This window comes from Camelina sativa, chromosome 2, assembly GCF_000633955.1.
Source record: "Camelina sativa cultivar DH55 chromosome 2, Cs, whole genome shotgun sequence".
In the NCBI taxonomy this organism is placed as follows: Eukaryota; Viridiplantae; Streptophyta; class Magnoliopsida; order Brassicales; family Brassicaceae; genus Camelina; species Camelina sativa.
Window position 1 is genome coordinate 11,714,852 of NC_025686.1, and position 27,729 is coordinate 11,742,580.

At 40.8% G+C, this 27,729-nt stretch overlaps 1 protein-coding gene across 1 annotated transcript; it reads left to right on the top strand.

Annotated features, from left to right (window-relative positions):
- On the top strand, positions 11,371 to 14,235 carry LOC104750837. Its single transcript, XM_019230320.1, has 4 exons — positions 11,371 to 11,771; positions 12,002 to 12,760; positions 12,902 to 13,840; positions 13,923 to 14,235. The coding sequence occupies exons 1-4, from the start codon at positions 11,371 to 11,373 to the stop codon at positions 14,233 to 14,235; spliced, it is 2,412 nt and encodes an 803-aa protein (XP_019085865.1).

Sequence of the window (27,729 nt, forward strand, 5' to 3'; positions counted from 1 at the left end):
AGTCAACGTCGGTATTCGCCGGAGTCAATTGACCGGTGTACTGGATTATATGTCTTTGATGTTGACCGCATAACGTCATATAGTTCATGCATGTGGTCATGTAATACATATACTTTGTGTAGTTGAGTATACAATAATATACTTGGCATGTGTGACCATGTATTCACCAATATTTCGTGTAGCTAGCCATCTTTTTTCCGAGAATATTCTTCATATCTCCAAGCAAACGAAAACTGCTTGCTGCTCAAGCTTAATCTTTCCTTATTTATCGCAGAGAATATTTTCCATATCTCCAAGTACAATCTTGTCTCTATCTTCAATGCCAAGTCAGCAGCCTTCCTTGACACATCATCACATCCACTCACGTCTTGCCACGTCAGCTAACACATCCATGTCAGCAACTCAAGCGTCTTTGATCTGATGCAGCTTCCTGATTGGCACAACGCTTTGGCACAACGACTTGTTCCTCACAGTGAGTTGTTCCAGAATCTGCATTTACAGATACGTTCACACACACACATACACACGCCAAACATAAACCCTCATCGTTTTGCAAGTTATAGGGCCTTAATGGGCTGAAATTTTGAAATGTCCCACAACCAAATTTGGGGATGTTACAATTCTCCCTCACTTATAATAAATTCGTCCTCGAATTTAAGAATGTACTCCTCCCCCCACATAGTTTCTTTCCATCTTGGAGTGTCCTTTCCCCAGATGCTTTGTTCTCCCTCACTTGTTTAGGGTGAAAAACTCTAGTTTTGGTTCACCAGAATATTTCCTTTCTGCATTTACTATTCAACTTTTGATTCAACAAATACAAGTCTTTATCTTATATTGTAGTGTAGCCGATGTTATCCATATGACCACTTGGAACATCAAGTGTCATAGTTCCTTAAGCTTGCCTTCGCTTAGACATAACACACATTCTTCAAATAGTTCTAAAACTTGAATACTTCAGTTTTCAACAAAAGGTTTTTTCATTACCTTGACTTGTGAAAATAATTGCTTCAGAAATAAACAACTTTGTTTAACAACATCTTGTAGTAGAACATAACCATGAACTTTTGGTTCCATGTGTTAGTGAATTTCTGACCCACTACACTTCCAATGCGCTCACTCTGCACTGCTAACATTCATATGAAGGTTTCCCAATTTTTTTTAAAAATTATCATAGTGTATTCCTTAACACTTTCCTAGGATTCTTGTTCCTTCTTGGGTTTCGCGCCTTTCATGCATTTTTTCAATGTAGTACTTCTCATGTAATCCACCTTCACCACATACTGTATGTTCTGCATTCAACGAACACCAAATAGTAATGCCTCCTCCTCGTTCCTAGTGATCTCCATTTCACTATCTTTAGTGGGTTCCATTACCACAAAATAAAATTAATTATTTTGAACACTTCACCTTATCATATTTCTTCAAACATTTTTTTTTTCTTTCTCTCCAAACAACATCCATTTTCTAAGACTTTTCCAAAGCCACAATGTAGGAATTATCCATTTTTTTTTCAAATTTTTCCGTTTTAACTCATCAAGCTCTACAACTACCCAAGTTGCATCCTTACTCCTAGTCATCAGTACTAGTCCGACAATCTTCATGGTCACACACCTTTTTCCATTCAGGTTAAGACAACTTCAAATTATAAACAACATATCTCCATTGACATGACCAGCATATATTTTTTTTATCGTCTTTAACACGCATACACATTCTCTGTAGACTTCCATAATATGAATTATTGTATGGTGTCCTCTCACACTGCTCTTTTCCACTTCTTCCGCAGCAATTCCCTTGTGTGCTCTCCAAACACTTAAATAACCTCGACTAGTGATCTTTATGCATAACCTCATCTTTAAATTTGTGGCGCCATCTCGAAAAACATCCTTCAACAATATTTCATCAAATCCTTTTTAGAACCTAGTATCCCAAACCTCCATCCACTCGAGCATCACGTCCTTCCATGTGTGTCAAGTAATTGGTTTAACAATACTAGCAAGCTCTTTAACAACTTCTGGTTGCTACATGTGACTCCAAAAAACTATGGACCTTAGTAGCATTCTTTTCCATCAAGATTAACTTCTCCAAGTCAACTTATCACTTAAGCTTTTAAGCCTACAGGCCCAAAAAATTCAATCTCCCTCAGGACTGCCTCCTGGGTCAGAACCGGTTTGACATAACCTTGGGCTCTAATACCAAAATTGTAATACCCGAACTCGATACCCGGAGCTGGTCAACGGGTTGACTTTTTTGTTGACCCGAAACACTCTTAAATGCAAAATCACCAGCTAGCAACGCAAAAAAAAACTCTTGACTTAACCAACCTGCAAAAGAGAGGGGTGAATAATTGATAATTACTCAGTGAGGGAAAGCTTTAGGGCTCCCGAAGTCTCCACACCCAAACACGCTTAGAAAATCACAAAGTCTAAGCCTAAGACAAGTAGCAATCACTGTGTCCTAAATACTATGACACACAAACATACGCACACAACACACAAACGGAACTACGTACGTCCCATGATACCACGTGTCAAGACACGCCAACCCGTGCATTACCGGATTCCTATGCTTTCGCACTTCTTCCTGCACATTTTCACTTGTGTATCCGGATTCCTCGTGCTTCTCGCACTTCTTCCACGCACAACAACGCATTGGCTCGTCAGCCAATCTTGATCTACCTACATTCCGTGCCTGTAGACCACCACACAATTACAAGGATCTCTCCTTGCATGACTCTCGGCGGCTCACCGCATCTACGTGCCCTTGGCACCTATCTCCTCACACACAATCGTTTATTTTATCACCACAACATGCATTCACACACCCACATCAATATCAATCCACACACACTCATTTTCTATTCTCATATTTATTCTAGTTCTTATATATTATAATAAATATATACTTATATACGTATAAATAAGATATACACTCATTCAAATATATGTTACTTATATACTATGTAACATATATGTATACTCAGCTTAACCTTAAACTAAGTATCTATCCAAACATATCTGAATATGTAGAAGACACCAACTAGTCCTCACCTTAGCCACACCAATAGCATCCTCGGTTTAGGACTTGCAACAACAAATCCCGCTTTGACAACAATCTTGGTCTACAATGGTTTAGACCGGTCAAATATTATCTTCCAACAGTATACGTACAAAATCAATTTCATGGATTAAACCAACCTAAACCAATGTCTCCAAATAAATTAATAAGATTTAGTTTAATAATTAAATCAAACCAAAATCTAGTAATTTAATAAATCCACGTGACCATGTATACTTTCGAGTTCAGTAATCCCAATTACATATGATCGCACAACACCACACATTTCACGTACCCACATAATTAAGTTCGATAATGGACCTTCATTACACAACCTATTTCCGGTTTAGTTGGTTTATGCTCCCGGTTCAATAATCCACACAACAAACCACAACAACAACATACACGAGACAAGGTGCAGCCGATTACCTTTCTCGACAATTACTCTCGACAGATCTAACCGGCGGCTTGACTTCGACATGGCCATTAAAGCTTACAGCGGTTAGGTCCTCATGGCTCAACCATGAAACAACAACAACAACAACAACAAAACAAGGATTAGATCTACAACGACTTCAGAAACTTCCAGTCCAAGTTACAAAACAAATCTAGGGTTTCCTTACCCATAGCGGCCTCAACCATGGCTACTGTAACACCCAAATTCTATGGCATGTCAGAGGTTAACTTATACCACAAGTAACCATTCTTAACCGAAAATAACCAAAAATCCATTAATTCAACTTAAACGTTTTTCAAACCATCTATTAAACGTAATTCGAAACTAAACAACCAGTTTGATAAATCCAACAACAGAAGTTAAAAGAAGAAACTCCAGCTCCTAACACCAACACCAACTCTATCAACTACTCCTCATGGTTACCTGCAAGAGAAAGAGAGGGGATGAGCAATCTAAGATTACTCAGCGAGGACAAGCCTTAGGGCTCACGAAGTCTTCATACACAAACATGCTTAGCCCATTACAAAGTCTACACCTAAGACAAGCAATCAATCACGTGTCAACGACACTCAAACATCAAACAAATGAGACTAAGTCCCATAGACAACGCTGTACATTACGGGATTCCTCATTCTTTCGCACTTCTTCCTGCACATTTCCGTCGCCGTGCATTACGGGATTCCTCATGCTTTCGCACTTCTTACTGCACATTTTCATTACTGTGCATTACGGGATTCCTCATGCTTTCGCACTTCTTCCTGCACTTTTTCACTTGCGTATCCGGATTCCTCATGCTTCTCGCACTTCTTCCACGCACAACGCGTTGGCTCGTCAGCCAATCCTGATCTACCCGTATTCCGCGCCCGTAGACCACCGCACAACCACAAGAAAAAATTCCTTGTAGGACTCTCTGCGGTTCTCCCGCTTCTTCGTGCCTCTTGGCACATTTTCTCCTCACATTCAAGCAATTTATTTTATCACACAAACATGCATATCACACACCACGCAATCCGTTTTAAAATATCTAGTTCTTTCAAATTTCAAATCCTATTACTAATTCTTTTTCCTTACATTTTATTTGGTACGTATATATATATAATATATATATATATATAATATATTATTATTATACACTCAAAAATCAACTAAGGGGGAGGTATTGGTTTAGGATTTAGAAAGAGTTTTAATGATTTTGTGTTTTTAAAAATCTTGCTGATTTTTTAAATCATAGAAAATTAGAAAGTAAAAATGAAGGATTCTATAAGAGATTGTTTAGGAAGTTATTTTAAATCTTGCTGATTTGTGTTTCCTAATCTTGTAAAATATTTCATAAAATCTTTCAAAATCTTTCTATTTGATGAAAGAGTTTTCATGACTTTTGTTATGAAGGAAATGTTATAAAATCCTAAACCAATAACACAAAATTTGAATTCATTAACAATCCATGATTCTTTTGTTTTAATTGAATAACATAAAACTTTTAATGACTTTATAAGACTCTTAATCCAATAACACTAGATTTATCAAGATTTTAGATAACTTTTTACAAATCCACAACCAATAACACCAAATTTTTAAAGAGTTTTAAAAAGTCTTGATTGAATAACAACATATTTTACATAACTTTTAAAATCATTCAAATTCTTTCTAAATCCTAAACCAATAACCCCCCCTAAGATTATTTATATATAATCCATAGGTATACTTGGCTTAACTTTAAACAAAGTAACTATCTAAACATATCGGTATATGAAAAAGACACTAACTAGTCCTCACTTTGGCCACATGAATCACATCCTCGGTTTAGTACTTGCAACAATAAATTCTGCTTTAACAACAATCTCGGTCTGCAACGGTTTAGATTAAACAATCAAAAATTATTTTCCAATAATAATCTATGAATTAATCTAATTATCAAACCCGATTGAATTGTGCTGATGTTTCTCAAATAAATTAATTAGATCTAGTTTAATAATTAAATCAAACCAACAGTCTGATAATCTAATAAACCCACGTGACCATGTATACGTTCGAGTTCAGTAATCCCAATTTATCTGCACAACCACATAATCGAGTTTAATCAATAAACAAACCCAATTCACACTAATCGCACAACTCCATAATCCCGTACGTGTCTTGGTTTAGCTTGGTTTAACTCATCGGTTTAATAATCAACAAAATACAACACACGAGACTAAAGCTTCATCGTTTACCTCTGCAACTGTTCTCGACGGATCTGTTCGGCGGCTCCACGAGATGGTGCAGCCCATGGTGGCTACGTCCTCATGACTCAACAATTAAACAACAACAAAGCAACAATCCATCAAGACAATATCAGAAACTTATACCGCAAGTTACAAAATAAATCTAGGGTTTCCTCACCCATAACGACACCGCCGATGGACCACGACTCCTCTGGTGCCAGCAGTTGACATTTCCGGAGACAGTGGTAGAACGACGGTGGAGAACGACCGACGTTGACGACAACAGGGAATATCAGAGTGGTGAGCTCCAACATCAATAACGGTGGACTCAACGATGGCTCTATCACATGACTTTAACTACAACAACATCACGAACTCTTTACAAAACAATGGCATCAACAACAAGAAACTCACATATGGAAATACTGGTCTGCACTTAGGGTTTACCTTCGCGTTTCTCTTTGACGGCAAATGAAGAAGTAATATACGCATATACTCGCCACACATAAACCCTCGCCGTTTTTGTATTTTGATCACTTGGTTCTTAATGGGATTGAAATGAAAACAAACTGGCCAAATTTCCAATTTAAAAACCGGGATGTTACAGCTACGGCTGCTCCGGTGACAGCGGCTGACATCTCCGGTGACACACGGTGGCTAACTGACCAATGATGGTGTTCGACGGTGAATAGCGAGAACCACGAGTCCGTACGATAAGCTTCTCCTTCTTACCGACAACAACACCAACAACACGAACACAACATAAGTTTTCCATGACTCAACGATCAAGTTGCTGGTGTGGTTTTAGGGTTCATCGACTCTCCTCTCTCACTAGCAACAAGGACGGCGATATAAGCGTATACACGTTAACACAATTACACACAATAAACCCTTGTCATTCTTGTGACTTGCTCTTCTTGGACCTTAATGGGCTTGAAGAGAGAACAAATCGGCCCAATTCCCAATTAAAATCCGGGATGTTACAATTATTGGATGGAATTGTGGGCAATTGCATATTGCAGGACAATTTATATAGTACCTGATAAGTTTAGATGGGATGTCTTAGATGATGTCTAAGATATGCAGATCATTCCTCCGAATCAGAAAATAATAGGGGGAAGAAAGAAAACAAAAAGGTATGCATCTGGTGGGGAAAAACGACCAAAAACTCGACTTAGGACACAGAATAAAAGGCGCCGGAGACAAGGACTCCAATGGTCGTTATTTGGAGATAATGTGCATGTTTGATTCACCTCTTCATGTATAAATTGTGTTTGGTTTGACTAATCTCTACTTTCTTATGGCATAACTCCCTCTTGAAACTTAATTTGAAGTCTATTAATGTTTTCTTCTTTCAAAATATGTGTATATAAGAGAGTAGAACTGGCACAACTAAGATAAAACAGGTAAAAATGGTAAAAGTGGTACTACTGAAAATAATAAAATTGGTACTACCTAAAACCAGTTTTGACAATACATATTGTATAAATGTTCTACATAGGTTTCTACTATAAATGAATAATTTTCCAAAATATATTAATTTTAATTTATTTATGAAAGAATCTCAACAAGTGTTTCATTACAAGTTTAATGTCACTTTGTAAATAATAACCAAGAAAGCATGAAAAAATTATAGAATTGTAAGTTTTAACTTATGAAATTGCAAAAAGCTTGTAATTGTATGTTAGTTAAGTTTAATCAACTGTAAAAAAAAGTAATGCTAAGGTTTAATATAACTATTAAACTGAAAAACCTCTAAAGTACAACTATTTGCAATTTTCGTGCAACTGCATTAATCGGTAAAACTGTGTTTGAACACACAGTGTGAACGCACACATCTTTTACACGTGGCCAGAATTTCATTTTTTCTTTCTTCACCACAGCCCCGAAGATTTTTCTTCCTCATTCTCATCCATTCATTCATTTTCTTCGTAACTGAAAGTCTTCTCTTCTCTCATCTTCAAAGTCAAATTCTAGATCTATAATTTCTCTCCTTCTCAAACTATGGAACAATTTGAGGCCAACCTATACTATGCTGATCAGAAGAGGGCGAGGAAGTTAGAAGCGTTGCGACAAGCCATAGCCGATGGTGATTTGGCCATGCCTCGAATTTGCCCATGTGGCGAGCGAATCGTCGAAGAGATCTCTCCAACAAAAACAAAGAAAAAGAGATGGTTTACTTACGTTAAGTATAAAGTAAATTAAATTAAATCAAATACAATTGAGAGATCTGAATATGATGTCTGTTCGTTGATATATTTTGTAGGATGATGGATTGCACAGGCAGAAAATTTGGGCTGACGCAATTGAAGAAGAAACCCAAAGCTTAAGGAAGGATGTTGATAACCATTGGGAGAGATTGAAAGAATTCGACCCCCATCATACTCAGATCTATAATTTGCAGTTGCAGCTTAAGGAGAAGAGTGACGAGATTGCCAAACTAAGGGAGGAGGTGGAGTTGCTTTCCACTCGAGTCGATCTCCTGGATAGGTTGTGTTTCGATTGATATTATCTGAGTCGATCTTCTACGTTGGTTTAAACTTGTTGAATCAGTTTCTGTTTCTTATCTTTCATATGAATTCTCTTGTTGAATCAGTTTCTTATGTTTTATGCGACTTCTCGTGTTGAATCATGATATTCTATCTTTTATGTGACTTCTAGGATTATGCCTCCTTGTTGAATTGAATCATGTTCTATATTTTTCTTCTATGAATTCTCTAGTTTTGTTTAGTTTTACGTAGTTTTACCAAAAATACAAACGGCAAATCCAAGAAAATAACGTACTTTTACATAGTTTTACTAGTAATACCAGTACCAATCGCAAATCCAAGAAAATAGTGAAGTTTTACATAGTTTTACTAGTACTACGATGACAAATCAAAGAAAATAACATAGTTTTACTACTTCTTAGACCTTTTTCTCTTCGTCCCTCTCCCTCCTTCTTTCGAAGTACTCGGTTGCTCGTCATCTACAGGCACCTGACATGAAACCAAATATTGTTAACACCTTCTAGTATTACCAAGTATTACTATACTATTACGAAGTATTACCTTTAATTTCTCTTGCTCTTTCACATATACTTCCAACGGTTCGATCCTTTTTTCAAGCCCATCAATCTTCGCCGAAATTTTATCGAACTCGGTTTTCATATCCTGCTTCATGGTCCTTAGAAGATCCACCAACTCAATAGTATCTTCTCTCGGTTGTTCATTGGCGTCTATTTCCTCATTCGCATCATTTTGTCCTGAACGAGTAGCCACATCTACTGTTTACATCTTCTCCAAAAGTACAGGTAGTTCTCTACGAAGGCGCCACATCCAACTGGCAACTAAGACATCATGATTATCGTCTTTGTAGTGACCCTCACCAAGGGGTAAAAACCCAAAGGGAAAACCATGACCAAAAGGCCTGGCAAAGACTTGGAAGGGAGCCAAGAGAGGAGAGAAGAAGAATTGCCAAAGAAATGTCCGAGGAAACATTGATGGTTTGAGAGATGCCCGAGGATGTCAGAGAGTGCCGAGAGTTGCCGAGGATGTCCAAAGATTTACCGAGGATGTCCGAGAGTTGCCGATAATATCCGAGAAGGAGAATCGAGAGTTGCCGATAACGTCCGAGAAGGAGGACCGAGAGTTGCCGATGACGACCGAGTATTGCCGAGAGTTACCGAGAAGGACCGAGTGACGTCGAGAGATGACCGATGACTGGCCGACCCAAAAAGATTCTGGAAATTGTGGAATTTGTTTTCCAAAGATCAACCAATGGGAAAGCATGCAAGTTAGAAGAGGAATCTATGAAGGATATTCCATGGCATCTCTACAACAAAATTGGAAGTGGGAATCATTTCCACCTTATAAAAAGCGGCCAATCGCATTTGATGCAAAGTATGAATGGGAAAACATGCAAGATTCCTTTGGATAAGTGTTGCTCACACTCAACAAGTGTACAAGCAAGAAATTTTGTGGCCACAGGACTTGGCAAACGCCAAACATGCATTGGGCCAAGTCGTCGCCCTCTTCCTCTATATAAGGACCTCTACCTTCTCTCATTTTCGCCAAAAAATCATAAGTAAAGAGGAGAGAAAGAAAGAAAGGAGAGGAAGAGAGAAAAAGGAGAGAAAGAGAAGAAGTGCTGCCACAAGGGAGAAGAAGGGAAGAAGAGAAGAAGCAAGACAAGACTATCGAGGAGCGCTGTTAAGTGTTGAATCGAGAAGGAACTCGATTTCAACAAGGGAGAGGATTCAAGTGTTGCCGTGAAGAAAGTCCGACCACTCCTTCCAGAGATCGCCGGTTTTCTGTGAGTTCAGGCACATATTTCGCCGGACTAGATGGGGATTTAAAGATATCCATCTAGTGCACGGTTTGCATGAGCATGTAGTTGCATTTTACTCGAATTTCTTTGTTATTATCTTGTTTAAATGCATGCGCTGTGAGGTTACACCGACTGCTAGATCGAAATGTTCTAGTAACAAGGGTGATAACTACATTAAGATACTTGTAAAATTATGAGCTTAAAAACCATAAAACTCAAGTATCAAATTTGGTGAAGTCTTAATGCGTTTTAGTCCGCGAAAAATTCCGGCTAAGCATAGTAAGACTGGGTATTGCTATCCTTCCTATTCCGTACCACATGCAGCCCTGACATGCAACCCATGTTCGTGTGTTTGTAGGGTTGGTTACGAAGAGCTTGGAGGTTACTGGGCTCGCTACCCTGGCCGATCCTGTCTACACCACGGTGTGGATTAAAGTGAAGTCCGGTTGCATGCCTAAGTGGTTGCAATTCGGTTATTCATGAGGGCGTGAAGGAAAGGAAGCATACCGGGCCCATAAATTAAAACTTGTTTAAAACTCTTGTTTTTATCCAAGTTATTGTTGTTGCATGTTGTTGCATGTTATTGTGTTTGCACTAAATTGTTTTGCTTAGCTTATTAGCTTCCGCATGCTAACTCTGATTGCTTGTTGTTTGTGATGCTTGCTTGCATGTTGTTTGTTGTTGATATTTGGGGTTGGGGGATTATTATGGTGCAGGAACCATGAAGCTCACTAAGTAATCTTAGATTACTTATGATATAATTTTTGTGCTGCAGGTGACCCTAGAGGGAACTAGAGGGCGTGGTGAATTATAGGAACCTAGAGTTGTTTTATTTTGTGTCTATTGTAAAATACAAGTATGTCTTTTATTTCAAATCAAACTCGGCACTAAGCCTTGTCCAAAAACTCTTTTGTTATAACTCTTTTGTTAATCGAAATATTCGGGTTTCTTTTAAACGGGCGAGTCGTACTTATATAGACTTTGTCCGAGTCGGCTCAACGCACGGCGTGTCTGTGGGGTTGCAAAGCCTGAAGGATGTGCCATGTGGTCGGGAACCTCATCGATGGACTGGCCAAAGGGTCCTGATTCGTTCTTGCACCTGGCCGGATCGTTGGTGAACAATCCCATAGTGGCGTCCTGGTGCCATCCGCGGTCTGGCCGGCCATACGACGGTTCGGGGGCGTTACAACGGTGGTATCAGAGCATGGTTATGATGCTATATTACTCGCGCTTTCGAATGTTTTACCAAGTCAAAATGGTCGCAGTAGACACTTAGGATAATCTGGTTCGGTCATCACTTAGGATTAGATGGGATTAAGTAAACCTTGCTGATCATGGATGCAGATGTCTGGTCAAGGATCCGAAAGGTCTAGATCGATGCACTTTTCGCCGGACACATGGATGGGTTCAAGTCAACAGTTTGGTCCAGAGGAATGGGGTCTGCAAGTTAGAGATGTACCTGTCGCGACGCCGAGGTACACGCCATCGAGTTCTACTCGGTACAGTGAGCCTGAGAGTGCATACAACCCGGCACTAGGATTTTCACCGATCAGGCAATATGCTACCGATCCGAACCAAAAGATGCCAAGAGGAGGCCCAGTCCGTGGAGGAGGCCCGAATGAGCCGAATGTACCAGAGACCAAGCAAACGCTTAAAATGATTCTAGATCTTTTAAACCACATGTTTCAGCAGCAGCAAAACCAAGGAAGTCAACCAGCAGAAACTTCATCAGACCACTTTCTAAAGTTAGTAATAATGATGAGGAACCTAGGACTTTCCAAGATAAAGGAGACCAGAACACTGTCCTGGCAGACGCATAGATAAGAGAATTGGAGACTAACTTTGAAATGTCAAGATGTCCGGAGGAGTTTAGGAGACCAATCGCAGTCAAATTCCTAGAAGAAGATGCTTGTGCATGGTGGGATAGCGTGGTTTCTCGCTATCGATATCAGACTATATCATGGGATATATTCAGGAGAGAGTTCGAGCAGAAGTACTTTCCACCAGAATTGCGTGACCGACTAGAGAATCAGTTCTTGCGACTGGAACAAGGTGAGAGGAGTGTTCGAGCCTATGGGAGAGTTTTCACCAGACTTTGGAGATATTTGTACCAGGGTAATGACGATGAGCTAGCCATGGCCCGGAGATTCTTTAACGGACTCAGGCCAGATATAAAGGGAAGGTTACACGCTGTGACATACCGAAGTGTCACAGAAGTGGAGGAGAGAGCGGTGAGTGTTGAGGAGGCCATCGAGACGGAGAAAGAAATTATGGTTCAAGAGAAACAGAAGGAACCAGTGCAGTTGACTAAAGCTGTGAATTTCCGGAAGGTGAATCAAGTAGCAGGACGAAATTGGGGTGCAGGTCATGGTAAAGTCAATATGACTGTTAACCAAGGAGGTCGTGCAGTGAATAACATGGATCCTAGAGGATGCTATGTGTGTGGTCAACTTAGGCATTTTGCTCGAGCTTGTCCAACCATTGTGGAAACTAAGAATAGTAGTCTCTCGTCTGTCACATGTTTCTACTGTGGCGTGATGGGACACTATGCGACCTCATGTCCGTCGAAGCCGTCCAAACTGAACGCCCAAACTGTGAACCGTGCCCAGCCAGTGCAGCAAGTGAAGGAACCCCCAGCAAAGAAGCAAGCAACCCCAGCAAATGTTTTTGCTTTAAGAGTAGAGCCACCCAAACCTCCAAAGCCCGCGAAAGGCCCTATAATAGGTTTGATTGGGTTCTAACTCTCTTGTGATTGTTGTGTGTTTGTGTGATTAGTTTTTGCATTGCATTTTTATATTTTCCTTGCATTTAGGAACATTACTTGTTGGTGGTAACAACACACATATGTACTGTTCGATTCGTGAGCGTCCAATAGTTTTGTGACTCCCGGAGTGGCTGACAAGTTTGGAGACTTGTGTGAGAAGGAAGAAGTGAACATCAACGTCTACACCGCTGGTAATCAACCGCCCTTGAAGACGAGAAGATGGTTCAAGGAAGTGTCGATAGTCTTGCAGGATACAAACCTCCTGGTGAATCCTCTAGTGATGCCGTTGGAGAGGTTCGATGCTATTTTAGGAATGATTTGGTTGTCAGAGCACCAAGTCCATATAGACTGCAGCAGGAGCAGAGTTATATTTGAAAATGGAGGAGGGACACCTCTAATTTTCAACGGAATTAGCCCGAGTAAGACGGCGTACTTCGCATCAGCAGTAAGGATTGGAAGATCGTTTGATGAAGAAAGTGTGTATCTGGTCACTCTTACCGCCATGGGAGGAGATGACAAGGAAGGCATGGGAGTTGAGGACATTGTCATAGTCAAGAACTATGAGGACGTATTCAAGCCGTTAGAAGGATTGCCTCCACCAAGAAGCCATCCTTTCACCATAAATCTTGAGCCCGGAGCTACCCCAATTGCCAAGCCACCGTATCGCATGACACCAGCCGAGTTGGCTGAACTCAAGACTCAGTTAGAGGATTTGTTGGAGAAGGGTTTTATTCGACCGAGTTCATCGCCATGGGGAGCGCCAGTGCTATTTGTCAAGAAGAAGGACGGAAGCATGCGTTTGTGTATTGATTACCGAGGAATCAATAACATAACCATTAAGGACAAATATTCGTTGCCACGGAGTGATGAACTGTTAGATCAACTCAAAGGAGCAAGTTGGTTTTCGAAGACTGATTTAGCCTCCGGCTATCATCAAATCTCAATTGCGGAACAAGATGTAATGAAGACTGCCTTTCAAACAAGATATGGCCACCACGAGTTCGTGGTGATGCCGTTTGGACTTACCAACGCGCCAGCAGAGTTCATGCGGTCAATGAATGAAGTTTTCCATGATTATTTTGGATCAATTCGTGATAATATTCATCGATGACATCCTTATATATTCACGGAGTGCAGAGGAGCACGCGAAGCATTTGAGGAAAGTGTTGGAGAGACTAAGGGAGATGAAGCTGTTCGCCAAGTTCAGCAAGTGTAAGTTCTGGCAAAGGGAGATTGGATTTTTAGGACACCAAGTTTTGGAACAAGGCGTGTCCGCCGACCCAGAGAAGATTGCCACAATTCAGGAATGGCCGAAACCAACGTCAGTGTCAGAAGTTAGAAGCTTCCTAGGCCTTGCAGGCTATTACCGGAAGTTTGTGAAGGGATTTTCATCCATTGCAAAACCTTTGACGCGACTCATTGGTAAAGGGGTACCTTTTATCTAGAGTGGAGAAGTAGAAGAAGCCTTCAGGAAGCTAAAAGGAGCATTAACATCGGCACCAATTCTAGCTCTACCCGAGCCAAATCAGCCGTATGCCGTGTATACCGATGCATCAAGAGTTGGCATCGGGTGTGTTCTGATGCAAGGAGAGAGGGTTATTGCTTATACCTCCCAAAAATTAAGGAAGCATGAGGAAAACTACCCCACACATGACCTAGAGATGGCAGCCATGGTGTTTGCGTTAAAGATATGGAGATCCTACTTGTATGGAGAGGCGGTTCAGGTATTTACGGACCATCAAAGTCTTAAATACTTGTTCACGCAACCGGATCTTAATTTGCGCCAGAGAAAGTGGATGGAATTCATTGCCGATTACGATTTGAAGATTCAGTACCACTCAGGCAAAGTAAATGTAGTTGCAGATGCGCTAAGCCGAAGGAAAGCACAAGTTGATGCCGAGAAAGATGTGGAGTCTCTAGCCGAAGAATTGAAGAAGGTAAGGCTTCTAGCCTTAGAAGGAGAATCTAGTGAGCCGTTGGGTTTACAAGCTGTAACTCAAGCGAGCCTACTATATCGAATTCATGAAGAGCAACCCAAGGACGAGAACCTGAAGAAGATTATCGAAGAATTGAAAAGTACATAAGGACTGAATGCTAGTGGTTATTATTTGGCGGATGATGAAACCATACTTCTTAACGGGAGAATCACTGTACCTGACCGGAATGGACTACGAGAGGAGATACTGAGAGCAGCCCAGAGCTAAGCGTTAAGTATACACCCTGGAAGAACCAAAATGTACAAGGACGTGTGCAAATATTATCATTGGCCTGGATTGAAGAGAGCAGTAGCACAATGGGTAAGCCAATGTGATTCATGTCAAAGAGTCAAGGTAGAACATCAAGAGCCAGCAGGTTTGCTTCGCAACTTGCCCATACCAACGTGGAAATGGGATTCTATTTCAATGGATTTTATTACCGGTCTACCAACAAGGAAGGGACGAATAAATGATGCAGTATGGGTAGTGGTTGATCGTTTAACCAAAGTAGCCCGTTTCGTTCAAGTAAGAAGCACGGATCAAGCGCCAGACTTGGCAGAGAAGTATATAGACGAGATTCTGAAGTTGCATGGTGTGCCAGCAAACATTGTCTCTGATCGCGATCCGAAATTCGTGTCATTATTTTGGCAAGATCTGCATAGGGCGTTGGAAACAGATGTTCACATGAGCACCTCATTCCACCTAGAGACGGATGGACAGACGGAAAGGACTATCCGAACCGTAGAAGACATGATCGGACTATGTGCTTTGGAATGGTCATCAGATTGGGAGAAGAATTTGCCATTAGTCGAATTTGCGTATAACAATAGTTATCATTCAAGCATTGGCATGTCGCCCTTTGAACCAATGTACGGAAGGCCCTGTCGAACGCCTTTTTTGTTGGACCGAAGTTGGAGAAAGGACAAGCTTCAATAACAAGCTGATTGATGAGACAACGGAGAAGATCAAGTTTATTCGAGAGAGCATGAAGAAAGCTCAAGACCGCCAGAAGAAGTACGCAGATCGCAAAAGGCGGGAAATGGAGTTTAAAGTCGGAGATATGGTGTACTTGAAGGTCACACCACAAAAAGGAAAGGATCGATTTGGTAAAGTGGGAAAGCTCGCGGTAAGGTTCATCGGACCATACCCGATTGAGCAAAGAGTTGGAGAAGTAGCCTACCGACTAGCTATGCTAGAGATGATGCGGCTACATAAAGTCTTCCATGTTTACAACTACGGAAGCATGTACCAGATCCTAACATGATTGTGCCCGAACCTATCGAGGAGTTGGAGCCTAATCTGACATACCCTGAAGGACCGTTTGGAATAGGGCAAAGGAGGACGCGAAAGTTAAAGAATAGAAGCATTCCTCAAATCCAAGTATTTTGGGGAAAGCAGAACCGTAAAGTCATCACTTGGGAAGATGAGGATAGGATTCGAGCCAAGTATCCTCAATTATTTGTTGAAGAAGATGAAGCAGGACCCTCAGAACCCTATGGAATTCGGGACAAATTCTATTAAGGGGGGGGGGGAGAATGTAGTGACCCTCACCAAGGGGTAAAAACCCAAAGGGAAAACCATGACCAAAAGGCCTGGCAAAGACTTGGAAGGGAGCCAAGAGAGGAGAGAAGAAGAATTGCCAAAGAAATTTCCGAGGAAACATTGATGGTTTGAGAGATGCCCGAGGATGTCCGAGAGTGCCGAGACTTGCCAAAGATGTCCGAAGATTTACTGAGGATGTCCGAGAGTTGCCAAGAGTTGCCAATAATGTCCGAGAAGGAGAATCGAGAGTTGCCGATAACGTCCGAGAAGGAGGACCGAGAGTTGCCGATGACGACCGAGTATTGCCGAGAGTTGCCGAGAAGGACTGGGCGATGTCGAGAGATGACCGACGATCGGCCGACCCGACAAGATTCCGGAAATTTTGGAATTTGTTTTCTCAAAGATCAACCAATAGGAAAGCATGCAAGTTAGAAGAGGAATCTATGAAGGATATTCCATGGCATCTCTACAACAAAATTGGAAGTGGGAAGCAACATCATTTCCACCTTATAAAAAGTGGCCAATCACATTTCATGCAAAGTGTGAATGGGAAAACATACAAGATTCCTTTGGACAAGTGTTGCTCACACTCAACAAGTGTACAAGCAAGAAATTTTGTGGCCACAAGACTTGGCAAACGCCAAACATGCATTGGACCAAGTCGTCGCCCTCTTCCTCTATATAAGGACCTCTACCTTCTCTCATTTTTGCCAAAAAATCATAACTAAAGAAGAGAGAAAGAAAGAAAGGAGAGGAAGAGAGAAAGAGGAGAGAAAGAGAAGAAGTGCTGCCGCAAGGGAGAAGAAGGGAAGAAGAGAAGAAGCAAGACAAGACTATCGACGACCGCTGTTAAGTGTTGAATCGAGAAGGAACTCGATTTCAACAAGGGAGAGGATTCAAGTGTTGCCGTGAAGAAAGTCCGACCACTCCTTCCAGAGATCGCCGGTTTTCTGTGAGTTCAGGCACATATTTTGCCGGACTAGATGGGGATTTAAAGACATCCATCTAGTGCACGGTTTGCATGAGCATGTAGTTGCATTTTACTTGAATTTCTTTGTGATTTTCTTGTTTAAATGCATGCGCTGTGAGGTTACACCAGCTGCTAGATCAAAATGTTCTAGTAACAAGGGTGATAACTACGTTAAGATACTTGTAAAATTATGAGCTTAAAAACCATAAAACTCAAGTATCAACTTTGGTGAAGTCTTAATGCGTTTTAGTCCGCGAGAAATTCCGGCTAAGCATAGTAAGACTGGGGTATTGCTATCCTTCCTATTCCGTACCACATGCAGCCATGATATACAACCCATGTTCGTGTGTTTGTAGGGTTGGTTACAAAGAGCTTGGAGGTTACTGGGCTCGCTACCCTAGCCGAGGCTGTCTACACGACGGTGTGGCTTAAAGTGAAGTCCGGTTGCATGCCTAAGTGGTTGCAATTTGGTTATTCATGAGGGCGTGAAGGAAAGGAAGCATATCGGCCCCATAAATTAAAACTTGTTTAAAACTCTTGTTTTTATCCAAGTTATTGTTGTTGCATGTTGTTGCATGTTATTGTGTTTGCACTAAATTGTTTTGCTTAGCTTATTAGCTTCCGCATGCTATCTCTGATTGCTTGATGTTTGTGATGCTTTGATGTTCATATATTTTACCCTGTTTTCCCTTAATATATTCACATCTTTTGCATCTTTTGCTATCTATTTTACCCATTATTGCATAGCTTTAGGACTAATCATGCATTAGAGTTTAGTTGCATTGCATTTGCATTTTTTCATGCATAATCAAGTGATTTTGGAGCTTAAGGAGCATGGAAGCAATGCTGAGGAGAAGTGAAGCAATCATGAAGGGAAAGCAAGAGAGTTAAGGCTGAAGAACTAAGGTCCGAAGTCCCACTCGACCGCCCAGTCGACCAAACACTCGACCTTGTGCAGAGAGAGACTCGACCGAGTGGAAGCTGCACGAGAGAAGCCAACTCGACCGGTCACTCGACCGAGCACCGGGTCGAGTTGGCCGAGCCGCCTAGCTATTTTGTCTTTTAGCATTTTTAGGGCTTCCACTACTTTTTCTATTTAAGGACCTTGTACCCAACAGCCACCAAGAGTCCAGCTTTTTAGAATAGTTAAAAATCTAGTTTTTACCCTTTTGGGAATTATTCCCTTTGCACTTTTATTTTTCTTAGATCTTGTACTCTTTTAAGAGAGAAAACACTAGATTCTTCAATATTGTTGGTTTCATAACTTTCAGAATATTAAGAATTTGAGTTTGATTCTTTCTCCAATATTGTAGATCTTTGCTTTATCTTTCATTTGATGCAAGTTTCAGTATTTTCTGGGTTTATGACTTTGATGTTCATCATGTGTTCTTGTGAGTAGTAGCTTAGGATCTTGAGGATGGGTTAGGCTGGGCTGTGTTTGAGGTTTGTTTGCTTTGGTCAAGCTTGATTGTGGTAGAATCTCTTCTAGGCTAGATGTTCTTAATGCTAATCCTATAACTGAGAGGGTAGGGTTTGATTTCAAGCATCTTAGCATCACACCAATATTTAAGGAGCATAGATAAGGCCAGATCTAGAGCTTACCATTAGGCTTGCTAAGAGATTATAGGTCTTGTTTGGTATGAGACATATTGCTTAATGCCTGCTTGTGTAGATTCTTTACTTTGTGAGAACAAGTCTAGAGATGCATAGGTTTGATTGTTTCTTGCCATGAGAGTGGATTAAACTTGTCTTAGAAATATATGTCTAGAGATTAGCTCAAAGTTTGCTTGAGATTTGTTGACCAAGTTTGATGACTTCATTCATTAGTCCTGCCCATGAATCCCTCCTCAAGGCCTTCCTTGTTTTTTGATTTCTAAGTCTTAATCCTGCTGTTTGATCGTTATTTCATTTGCTTGTGTATTGCTCTGTTTTTCTTGCATTGCTCTGTTTCACGGATTTGACCGGCTTGACCCTGCACTCAATCTACACTCGATCGAGTGCTTGCTCGAGTTCATCCCCAGAACTCTTGTTTATGATTTGTAGTTGTCCTGTCTTATCCCTTGTCTCATTCTAGTTGCATTACTGTTGCATTGACTTAGTGTCCTGTTCATTACTTGTCTTGCATTAGTTCATTAGCATAGTTTCTAATTCTGTTCTAGCTTCATATTAGTCATAATCATTCTGTTTCATTTACATTTAGCATCTAGTTCTAGTAGCTTTCCTTTCTGCTCTTTACATTTCATTAATAGGATTGTTAGTGAGAAACATCCTTTGCATACTTGGCTTAACTTAGGATCATATACACATCTTGATTGTTCACAAACTCTCAAATTGGATTGACACCTCTTATAATGCAACTGCATAAGGGGAATTGAAACATCGTGCCATCACTTCATTTCATAGCTCACCATTCCATACATTCATCATCCATACCACAAACATATGTGTTTCAATTTAGCGCCGTTACCCATTTGAGAGTGTTTTTGTGACTTTTAGGATCATTATTTGTCTAAGATTAAGTTCATTTATACACTTGTGCAGTTGCTTAACTCGAATCTTTTTTTGCTTGGCTTTCTTGAGTTTCAGGTACCCACTCGACCACCCACTCGACCGAGTAGTGATCGAGCACTTGATCGAGTCAGAAGCCGTATCTAAATAAACACCAGTTCCCAGTCGACTCGACCACTCACTCGAGCCTGCGCTCGATCGTGTACCTGTTCGAGTCTGTACTCGTGTTTGTTGATGCACACAAGGTCCAAGGGGAAAAACAATCTTCAAAGGCCTATTGACAACATCCATAAGCTGCAAAAGGGTTTGAGACATAAGCAAAGAAGGGTAGTTCCAGACCAGCAAGAGGTTCCAATCATCATGGAGCAACAAGATCCAGTTCCAAGACCAAGGAACATTGGTGCTGGAGATGCACCCAACACACACAACCAGAGAGCTGGTATTGTGCCTCCCACAGTAGCAAAAAACAACTTTGAGATCAAGAGTGGATTGATCTCCATGATTCAAGCCAACAAGTTCCATGGGTTGCCAATGGAGGATCCCCTAGACCACCTTGATGAATTTGATAGAATCTGTGGTCTTACAAAGATTAATGGAGTGAGTGAAGATGGATTCAAGTTGAGGCTCTTCCCATTCTCACTTGGAGACAAGGCTCACCTTTGGGAGAAGACTCTTCCTGCTGGAGCAATAACCACATGGGATGCTTGCAAGAAGGCTTTCTTGGCAAAATTCTTCTCAAATGCAAGGACTGCTAGATTGAGGAATGAAATTTATGGGTTTGCTCAAACAAACAATGAGACCTTTTGTGAAGCTTGGGAGAGGTTAGAAGGATTTCAGACTCAGTGTCCTCACCATGGCTTCAGCAATGAGTCCTCCTAAGCACCTTGTATAGAGGAGTGTTTCCCAAGATCAGAATGCTTTTTGACACAGCTTCAAATGGCAACTTCCTCAACAAGAATGTGGAAGAAGGTTGGGAATTAGTTGAGAACCTTGTTAAGTCTGATGGGAATTACAATGAGGACTATGACAGAACCGTAAGGTCCACATCTACTGACCAAGAGGACAAGTACAAGAAGGATTTGAAGATGGTCAATGAGAAGCTTGACAAGATCCTTCTTAGCCAACAAAAGTCCATTCACTTCATTGGTGAAGAAGAGGTTCCAGTTCAAGAGGGGGAGAATGAGTTTGCTGAGCTCTGTTATATGCAAAACCAGGGTGGATTCAAAGGCTACAACAAGGGAGGGTTCAAGAACAACAACCTCTCCTATAGAAGCACCAATGTAGCTAATCCACAAGACCAGGTGTATCCACCTCAACAGCCTCAACAGCAACAAAAATATGTCCCCAAACAACAACATCAAGTGTTCCAGCCTAGTTGTGTCCCCCACCAGGGTTTCGGACTAACAAAGGCCAAGAACAAGACTTAAGAGCTATGATGCAATAGCTGTTGATTGGGCAAACACAAGGAAAGATTGAGGCAGCAAATAGATTTGCTGAGTTGAACAGGAGGATAGCAGATATTTACATTGAACTCCATGCCAAGTTTGACACACTGACTTCTAGGATTGTGACCATGGAGAATCAACTAGCTTCTGCCCCACTGCAAGACAACAACAAAGGCAAGGCCATTATGCACTCTCCAGAATCTGCTCATGCTATCAACCTACGCAGTGGAAGGGTTCTACCAATAAGACAGGGAGCATTACCAGACACTGAGGACAGTGATGAACAAGAAGGGGAGGGTTTTCAACAAGAAGAGGCTCAAAATGAAAACGGTGTTGAACTCGACCAACCACTTGACCACTCACTCGACCAAGTGACAGATCGAGTGACTGATCGAGCAGCTGCTCAGGAGAAAATCAAGCCAGTTACCTCCAAGGAAAAAGAAGCTCGGTTCATTCCTCCTCCTTACAAGCCTCCACTATCTTTCCCAGAAAGATTTAAGAATCAGATGGTTGAAAAATACAAGGCATTGTTTGACAAACAAGTTAGAGAGATTGAGCTTAGAATGCCTCTAATAGATGCCTTTGTTATGATCCCTCCTTACGAGAAATTCTTGAAAGATGCTGTGATGGAAAGGATCAAAGAAGTTCAAGGGATGGTGATTCTTAGACATGAGTGTAGTGCCATAATCCAAAAGCAAGTGAATCCTCAAAAGCTAAGAGATCCAGGTTCCTTCACTCTACCTTGCTCTATAGGCCCTTTAACCTTCAACAGATGCCTTTGTGATTTGGGAACCTCAGTAAGCCTAATGCCTCTATCAGTTGCTAAGCGCCTAGGGTTTACAAGGTACAAGCCATGCAATATATCCTTGTTCTTAGCTGATAGATCAATAAGACTACCACATGGTGTTTTGGAGGATCTACCTGTTAGAGTTGGAGCAGTGGAAGTCCCAATAGACTTTGTAGTCTTGGAAATGGATGAAGAAGNAACAAGTTAGAGAGATTGAGCTTAGAATGCCTCTAATAGATGCCTTTGTTATGATCCCTCCTTACGAGAAATTCTTGAAAGATGCTGTGATGGAAAGGATCAAAGAAGTTCAAGGGATGGTGATTCTTAGACATGAGTGTAGTGCCATAATCCAAAAGCAAGTGAATCCTCAAAAGCTAAGAGATCCAGGTTCCTTCACTCTACCTTGCTCTATAGGCCCTTTAACCTTCAACAGATGCCTTTGTGATTTGGGAACCTCAGTAAGCCTAATGCCTCTATCAGTTGCTAAGCGCCTAGGGTTTACAAGGTACAAGCCATGCAATATATCCTTGTTCTTAGCTGATAGATCAATAAGACTACCACATGGTGTTTTGGAGGATCTACCTGTTAGAGTTGGAGCAGTGGAAGTCCCAATAGACTTTGTAGTCTTGGAAATGGATGAAGAAGCAAAAGACCCTTTGATATTAGGGAGACCTTTCCTAGCTACAGCAGGAGCAATAATTGATGTGAGACAAGGGAAGATTGATCTTAACTTAGGAGAGGACCTCAAAATGACATTTGACATTGTGGAGGCTATGAAGAAACCAACCATTGGAGGGCAAGTCTTTTGGATTGAGAAGATGGACAAATTATCAGGAGAATTGATGGAAGAACTAGCAGAACAAGATCACCTTAAAACTGCTTTGACCAAAAGTGGGGAGGAAGGATTCATTCATAAAGAAACCAAGGCTTATGAGGAGATATTGGACTCCTGTAGAGAATCAGACCATCCAGAGGTTTTTGAGGGATTACCTGCACAAAGAGAGGAAGTCTGGTCAGTTCAAATAGCAAATATGGATAGCTCGACCACCCACTCGAGCACACACTCGACCGAGCACCAAAATCACTCGACCGAGTGGACTGCCGAGTTCTCAATAGATGACTGGTCTGCNTAGGAGAGGACCTCAAAATGACATTTGACATTGTGGAGGCTATGAAGAAACCAACCATTGGAGGGCAAGTCTTTTGGATTGAAGAGATGGACAAATTATCAGGAGAATTGATGGAAGAACTAGCAGAACAAGATCACCTTAAAACTGCTTTGACCAAAAGTGGGGAGGAAGGATTCATTCATAAAGAAACCAAGGCTTATGAGGAGATATTGGACTCCTGTAGAGAATCAGACCATCCAGAGGTTTTTGAGGGATTACCTGCACAAAGAGAGGAAGTCTGGTCAGTTCAAATAGCAAATATGGATAGCTCGACCACCCACTCGAGCACACACTCGACCGAGCACCAAAATCACTCGACCGAATGGACTGCCGAGTCTTCCACAGATGACTGGTCTGAACTGAAAGCACCAAAAGTAGAGCTGAAACCTCTCCCATCTGGGCTAAGGTACGTTTTTCTAGGTGAGAACTCTACTTATCCTGTGATAATGCTAAGTTGAGTAAGAAAGAAATTGATTTGCTAGTTGTTGAGTTAAGGAAGTATAGAAAAGCTATTGGTTATACTTTGGTTGACATTCAAGGACTTTCACCTAGTCTCTGCATGCATAGAATCCATCTTGAAAATGAATCTTAGTCTAGCATTGAACCTCAAAGAAGGTTAAACCCCAACCTAAAAGAAGTAGTCAAAAAGGAGATTCTTAAGTTGCTTGATGTTGGTGTAATCTATCCTATCACTGATAGTACTTGGGTTTCACCAGTTCATTGTGTCCCTAAAAAATGAGGAATTACTGTAGTAGAGAATGATCATGATGAGTTAATTCCCACTAGAACCATTACAGGACATAGAATGTGCATTGATTATAGAAAGCTTAATTCAGCTACTAGAAAAGATCATTTTCCTCTTCCTTTCATTGATCAAATGTTAGAAAGATTAGCTAATCACACTCACTACTGTTTCTTGGATGGATATTCTGTATTTTTCCAAATTCCTATTCATCCTAATGATCAAGAGAAGACAACATTCACATGTCCATATTGTACTTTTGCCTATAGAAGGATGACATTTGGATTATGTAATGCTCCAGCAACTTTTCAAAGATGCATGATGTCTATCTTCTCTGATCTCATTGAGGATGTTGTTGAAGTATTTATGGATGACTTCTCTATCTCTGGAGACTCATTTCCTTCTTGTCTTGCTAATTTGTGCAGGGTTTTAAAGAGATGTGAGGAGACAAATCTAGTTTTGAACTGGGAGAAGTGTCACTTCATGGTTGAAGAAGGGATAGTTCTTGGACACAAGATTTCAGAAAAGGGTATTAAGGTTGATAAGGCAAAGATAGAATTCATGGTTCAACTTCAATCACCAAAAACAGTCAAGGACATAAGAAGCTTTCTTGGTCATGTTGGGTTTTATAGAAGATTCATCAAGGACTTCTCAAAGATAACTAGGCCATTGACAAGGTTGCTTTGTAAGGAGACTGAGTTCAACTTTAATGAAGATTGCTTGAAGGCTTTCAAGGAGATAAAAGCAGCTTTGATTTCAGCTCCAATAGTCCAAGCTCCAAATTGGGATCTTCCATTTAAGATTATGTGTGATGCTTCAGACTTTGCAGTAGGAGCAGTCCTAGGACGGAAAAAAGATAAGAGGCTGCATGTGATTCACTATGCAAGTAGAACCTTGGATGAAACTCAAGGAAGATATTCAACAACAGAGAAAGAGCTCCTAGGAGTGGTATTTGCCTTTGAAAAATTCAGAAGCTACTTATTAGGGTCTAAGGTAATTGTGTACACTGATCATGCTGCTTTGAGGCATATCTACTCAAAGAAGGATACAAAACCAAGGTTGTTGAGATGGATTTTGCTTCTCCAAGAGTTTGACATGGAAATAGTTGATAAAAAGAGGATAGAGAATGGAGTAGCTGATCACCTGTCCAGGATGAGGATAGAAGAGGAGATTCTAATTAATGATTCCATGCATGAGGAGAAACTGATGCTGATTGGGACAACACGGCCCACAACTCGACCTCCCACTCGAACAGGCACTCGGCTGAGTATGTTTGGGTGCCCGATCGAGCAGGATGAGATGGAGGAGTGGATGGCACTTGAGAGTGAGGATCTGCCTTGGTATGCTGATATTGTCAATTACAAGGTGTGTGAAGAAATCCCAGCAGACGTGGACTCCTATAGGAAGAAGAAGCTCCTCAAAGACATCAACGGGTACTATTGGGATGAACCTTACTTATACAAGAAGGGATCAGATAGATTGTTTAGAAGGTGTATAGCAGAGAATGAAGTTGAAGGAGTGTTAGGACATTGCCATGGTTCTGCTTATGGATGCCATTTTGCAACTTTCAAGACAGCCCAGAAAGTTTTACAAGCTGGCCTATGGTGGCCTACATTATTCAAGGACACTCACAAGTTCATCACAAAGTGTGATGCTTGTCAAAGAATAGGTAATATCACAAGAAGGAATGAGATGCCCCAAAATCCAATTCTTGAAGTTGAGATATTTGATGTGTGGGGAATTGATTTCATGGGACCCTTTAATCCTCCTTCAAATGGGAATGGCTACATCTTAGTAGCAGTGGACTATGTCTCCAAATGGGTGCAAGCCATTGCTAGCCCACTAATGGTCACAAAGTGGTTCTTAAACTTTTCAAGACCATAATCTTTCCAAGGTATGAAATCCCAAGAGTTGTGATAAGTGATGGAGGAACACACTTCATCAACAAGATCTTTGAAGGAATGCTAAGGAAGTATGGAGTTAAGCACAAGGTGTCTACAGCCTATCACCATCAAACAAGTGGGCAAGTTGAGGTATCAAACAACAGATCAAGGTCATTCTATCAAGAATAGTAGGAGCAACAAGGAAGGACTGGTCTAGTAAACTTGATGAAACACTTTGGGCTTATAGAACAGCTTTCAAAACACCTATAGGAAGAACCCCATTCCAGCTTGTGTATGGAAAGTCTTGTCACCTCCCAGTTGAAGTTGAGTACAAGGCTCTATGGGCAATCAAACTTAACTTGGATCTTGAAACAGCACAAGCTAAGAGAAGCCTTGATTTGCATGAACTTGAGGAGATCAGATTGGAAGCTTATGAAAACTCCAAAATCTACAAGGAAAGGACTAAGGCCTTCCATGATAAGAAGATTCTCATCAAAGGCGGCTGGAGACCAAGCCTTACTTTACAATTCAAGACTGAAGTTATTCCCTGGGAAGTTGAAAAGTAGATGGGAAGGTCCTTTTGAAATAAAAGAGATTTTACCATATGGAGCTGTCACACTTCTCAACAAGGATGGTAGTGAGTTCACAGTTAATGGTTAGAGGGTTAAGAAATATTTGGGAGAGAAGGAGACACATGAGAAGTGCACAATGCTTCTCAAGGATGCACCTCAAGCTTGAACAGCTATAGAAGTCAAGCTTAGTGACTCTAAACAAGCTCACTAGGGAGGAAATCCCTAAGGTATCTCTGTATATATATTGCTTAGAATTTTTGTATTTTGACTCTTGTTTTGGTATTTTCATGGTCAGGGAAGCAAGGGAGTCTAAACAGAAGAAGAGAGGAACACACGCAGTCCAACTCGACCACCCCACTCGAGCCCACACTCGACCAAGTCACGGTCGATCACCGTCGTCGAGCTGCCCCAATCTCCATCTCTAAGTCACCAGCAAGACCCCAACTACTCATTTGACAGCATGCAAGAGGATGTAGACAACTTCTTCTCCAATCCTTGAGGTACCACTATCACTTTCCCTTGTAAATATCATTGCATTTGAAATTGTGTTTTGTTTTTGGTCTTGAATCCTCAATCAAATTTCTTTCACACGGAGGACTGTGTGACTTAAGTTTGGGGGAGGGTTTGAGATAGCATTTGACATTGTGTTTTGTGTTCTTATTTCAATTTTTTGCAAAAATCTTAAAAAAAAAAGAGTGTTCATGTAGTTTGCATTGCATATTAGGATATTGTTTAGCATGTTTCATATAGGATTGTATAATATTTACATTAGGGATCTATGATGAGGTTTTCCTTGTTAGCTTGCTTAATTCACTAGACTAGGATCAATGCCCAAGTTAATAGTACTTTGATGCTAGTTGAGTGGTTAGAAGCATAAGATTGAACCAAGCCTTGAATTCCTGCATTGCATTTGGTCTAAGTTGAAGCATGTTGTGATTTGAAGCCATTTCCTATCTATAAGAACCTAATACNAGAGGAGAATGTGTTTAAGCAAAGTCTAGTGAAAGGATGGGAAGTAAAAGAAAATTGTTGAAGATGGTTCTAGTTAAAGAAAAGAAAAGTCTAGCAAAAGCTTGTATGTCTTAAGAATAAGAAGAAAAAAGAACCATAGCAAATAAGTAAGAATCCCCCATCCTACTAGAAAGATCAAATAAGAAACCTCTCCTAAGACTTGAAAACCAAAAGAGAAAAGGGTGAAAGAGAAAAGAAGAAGTTAAAAGGTAGCACTAGGATCATTTGGGTTTAGATTGATAGGATGAATTCTTTGGGTGCCTTTGGGTAGACAAGGTTTTTTTCTTGTATGTGTCTAAGTGTTCTTACCTTTAGCATTCTTCTAAAGCTCAAT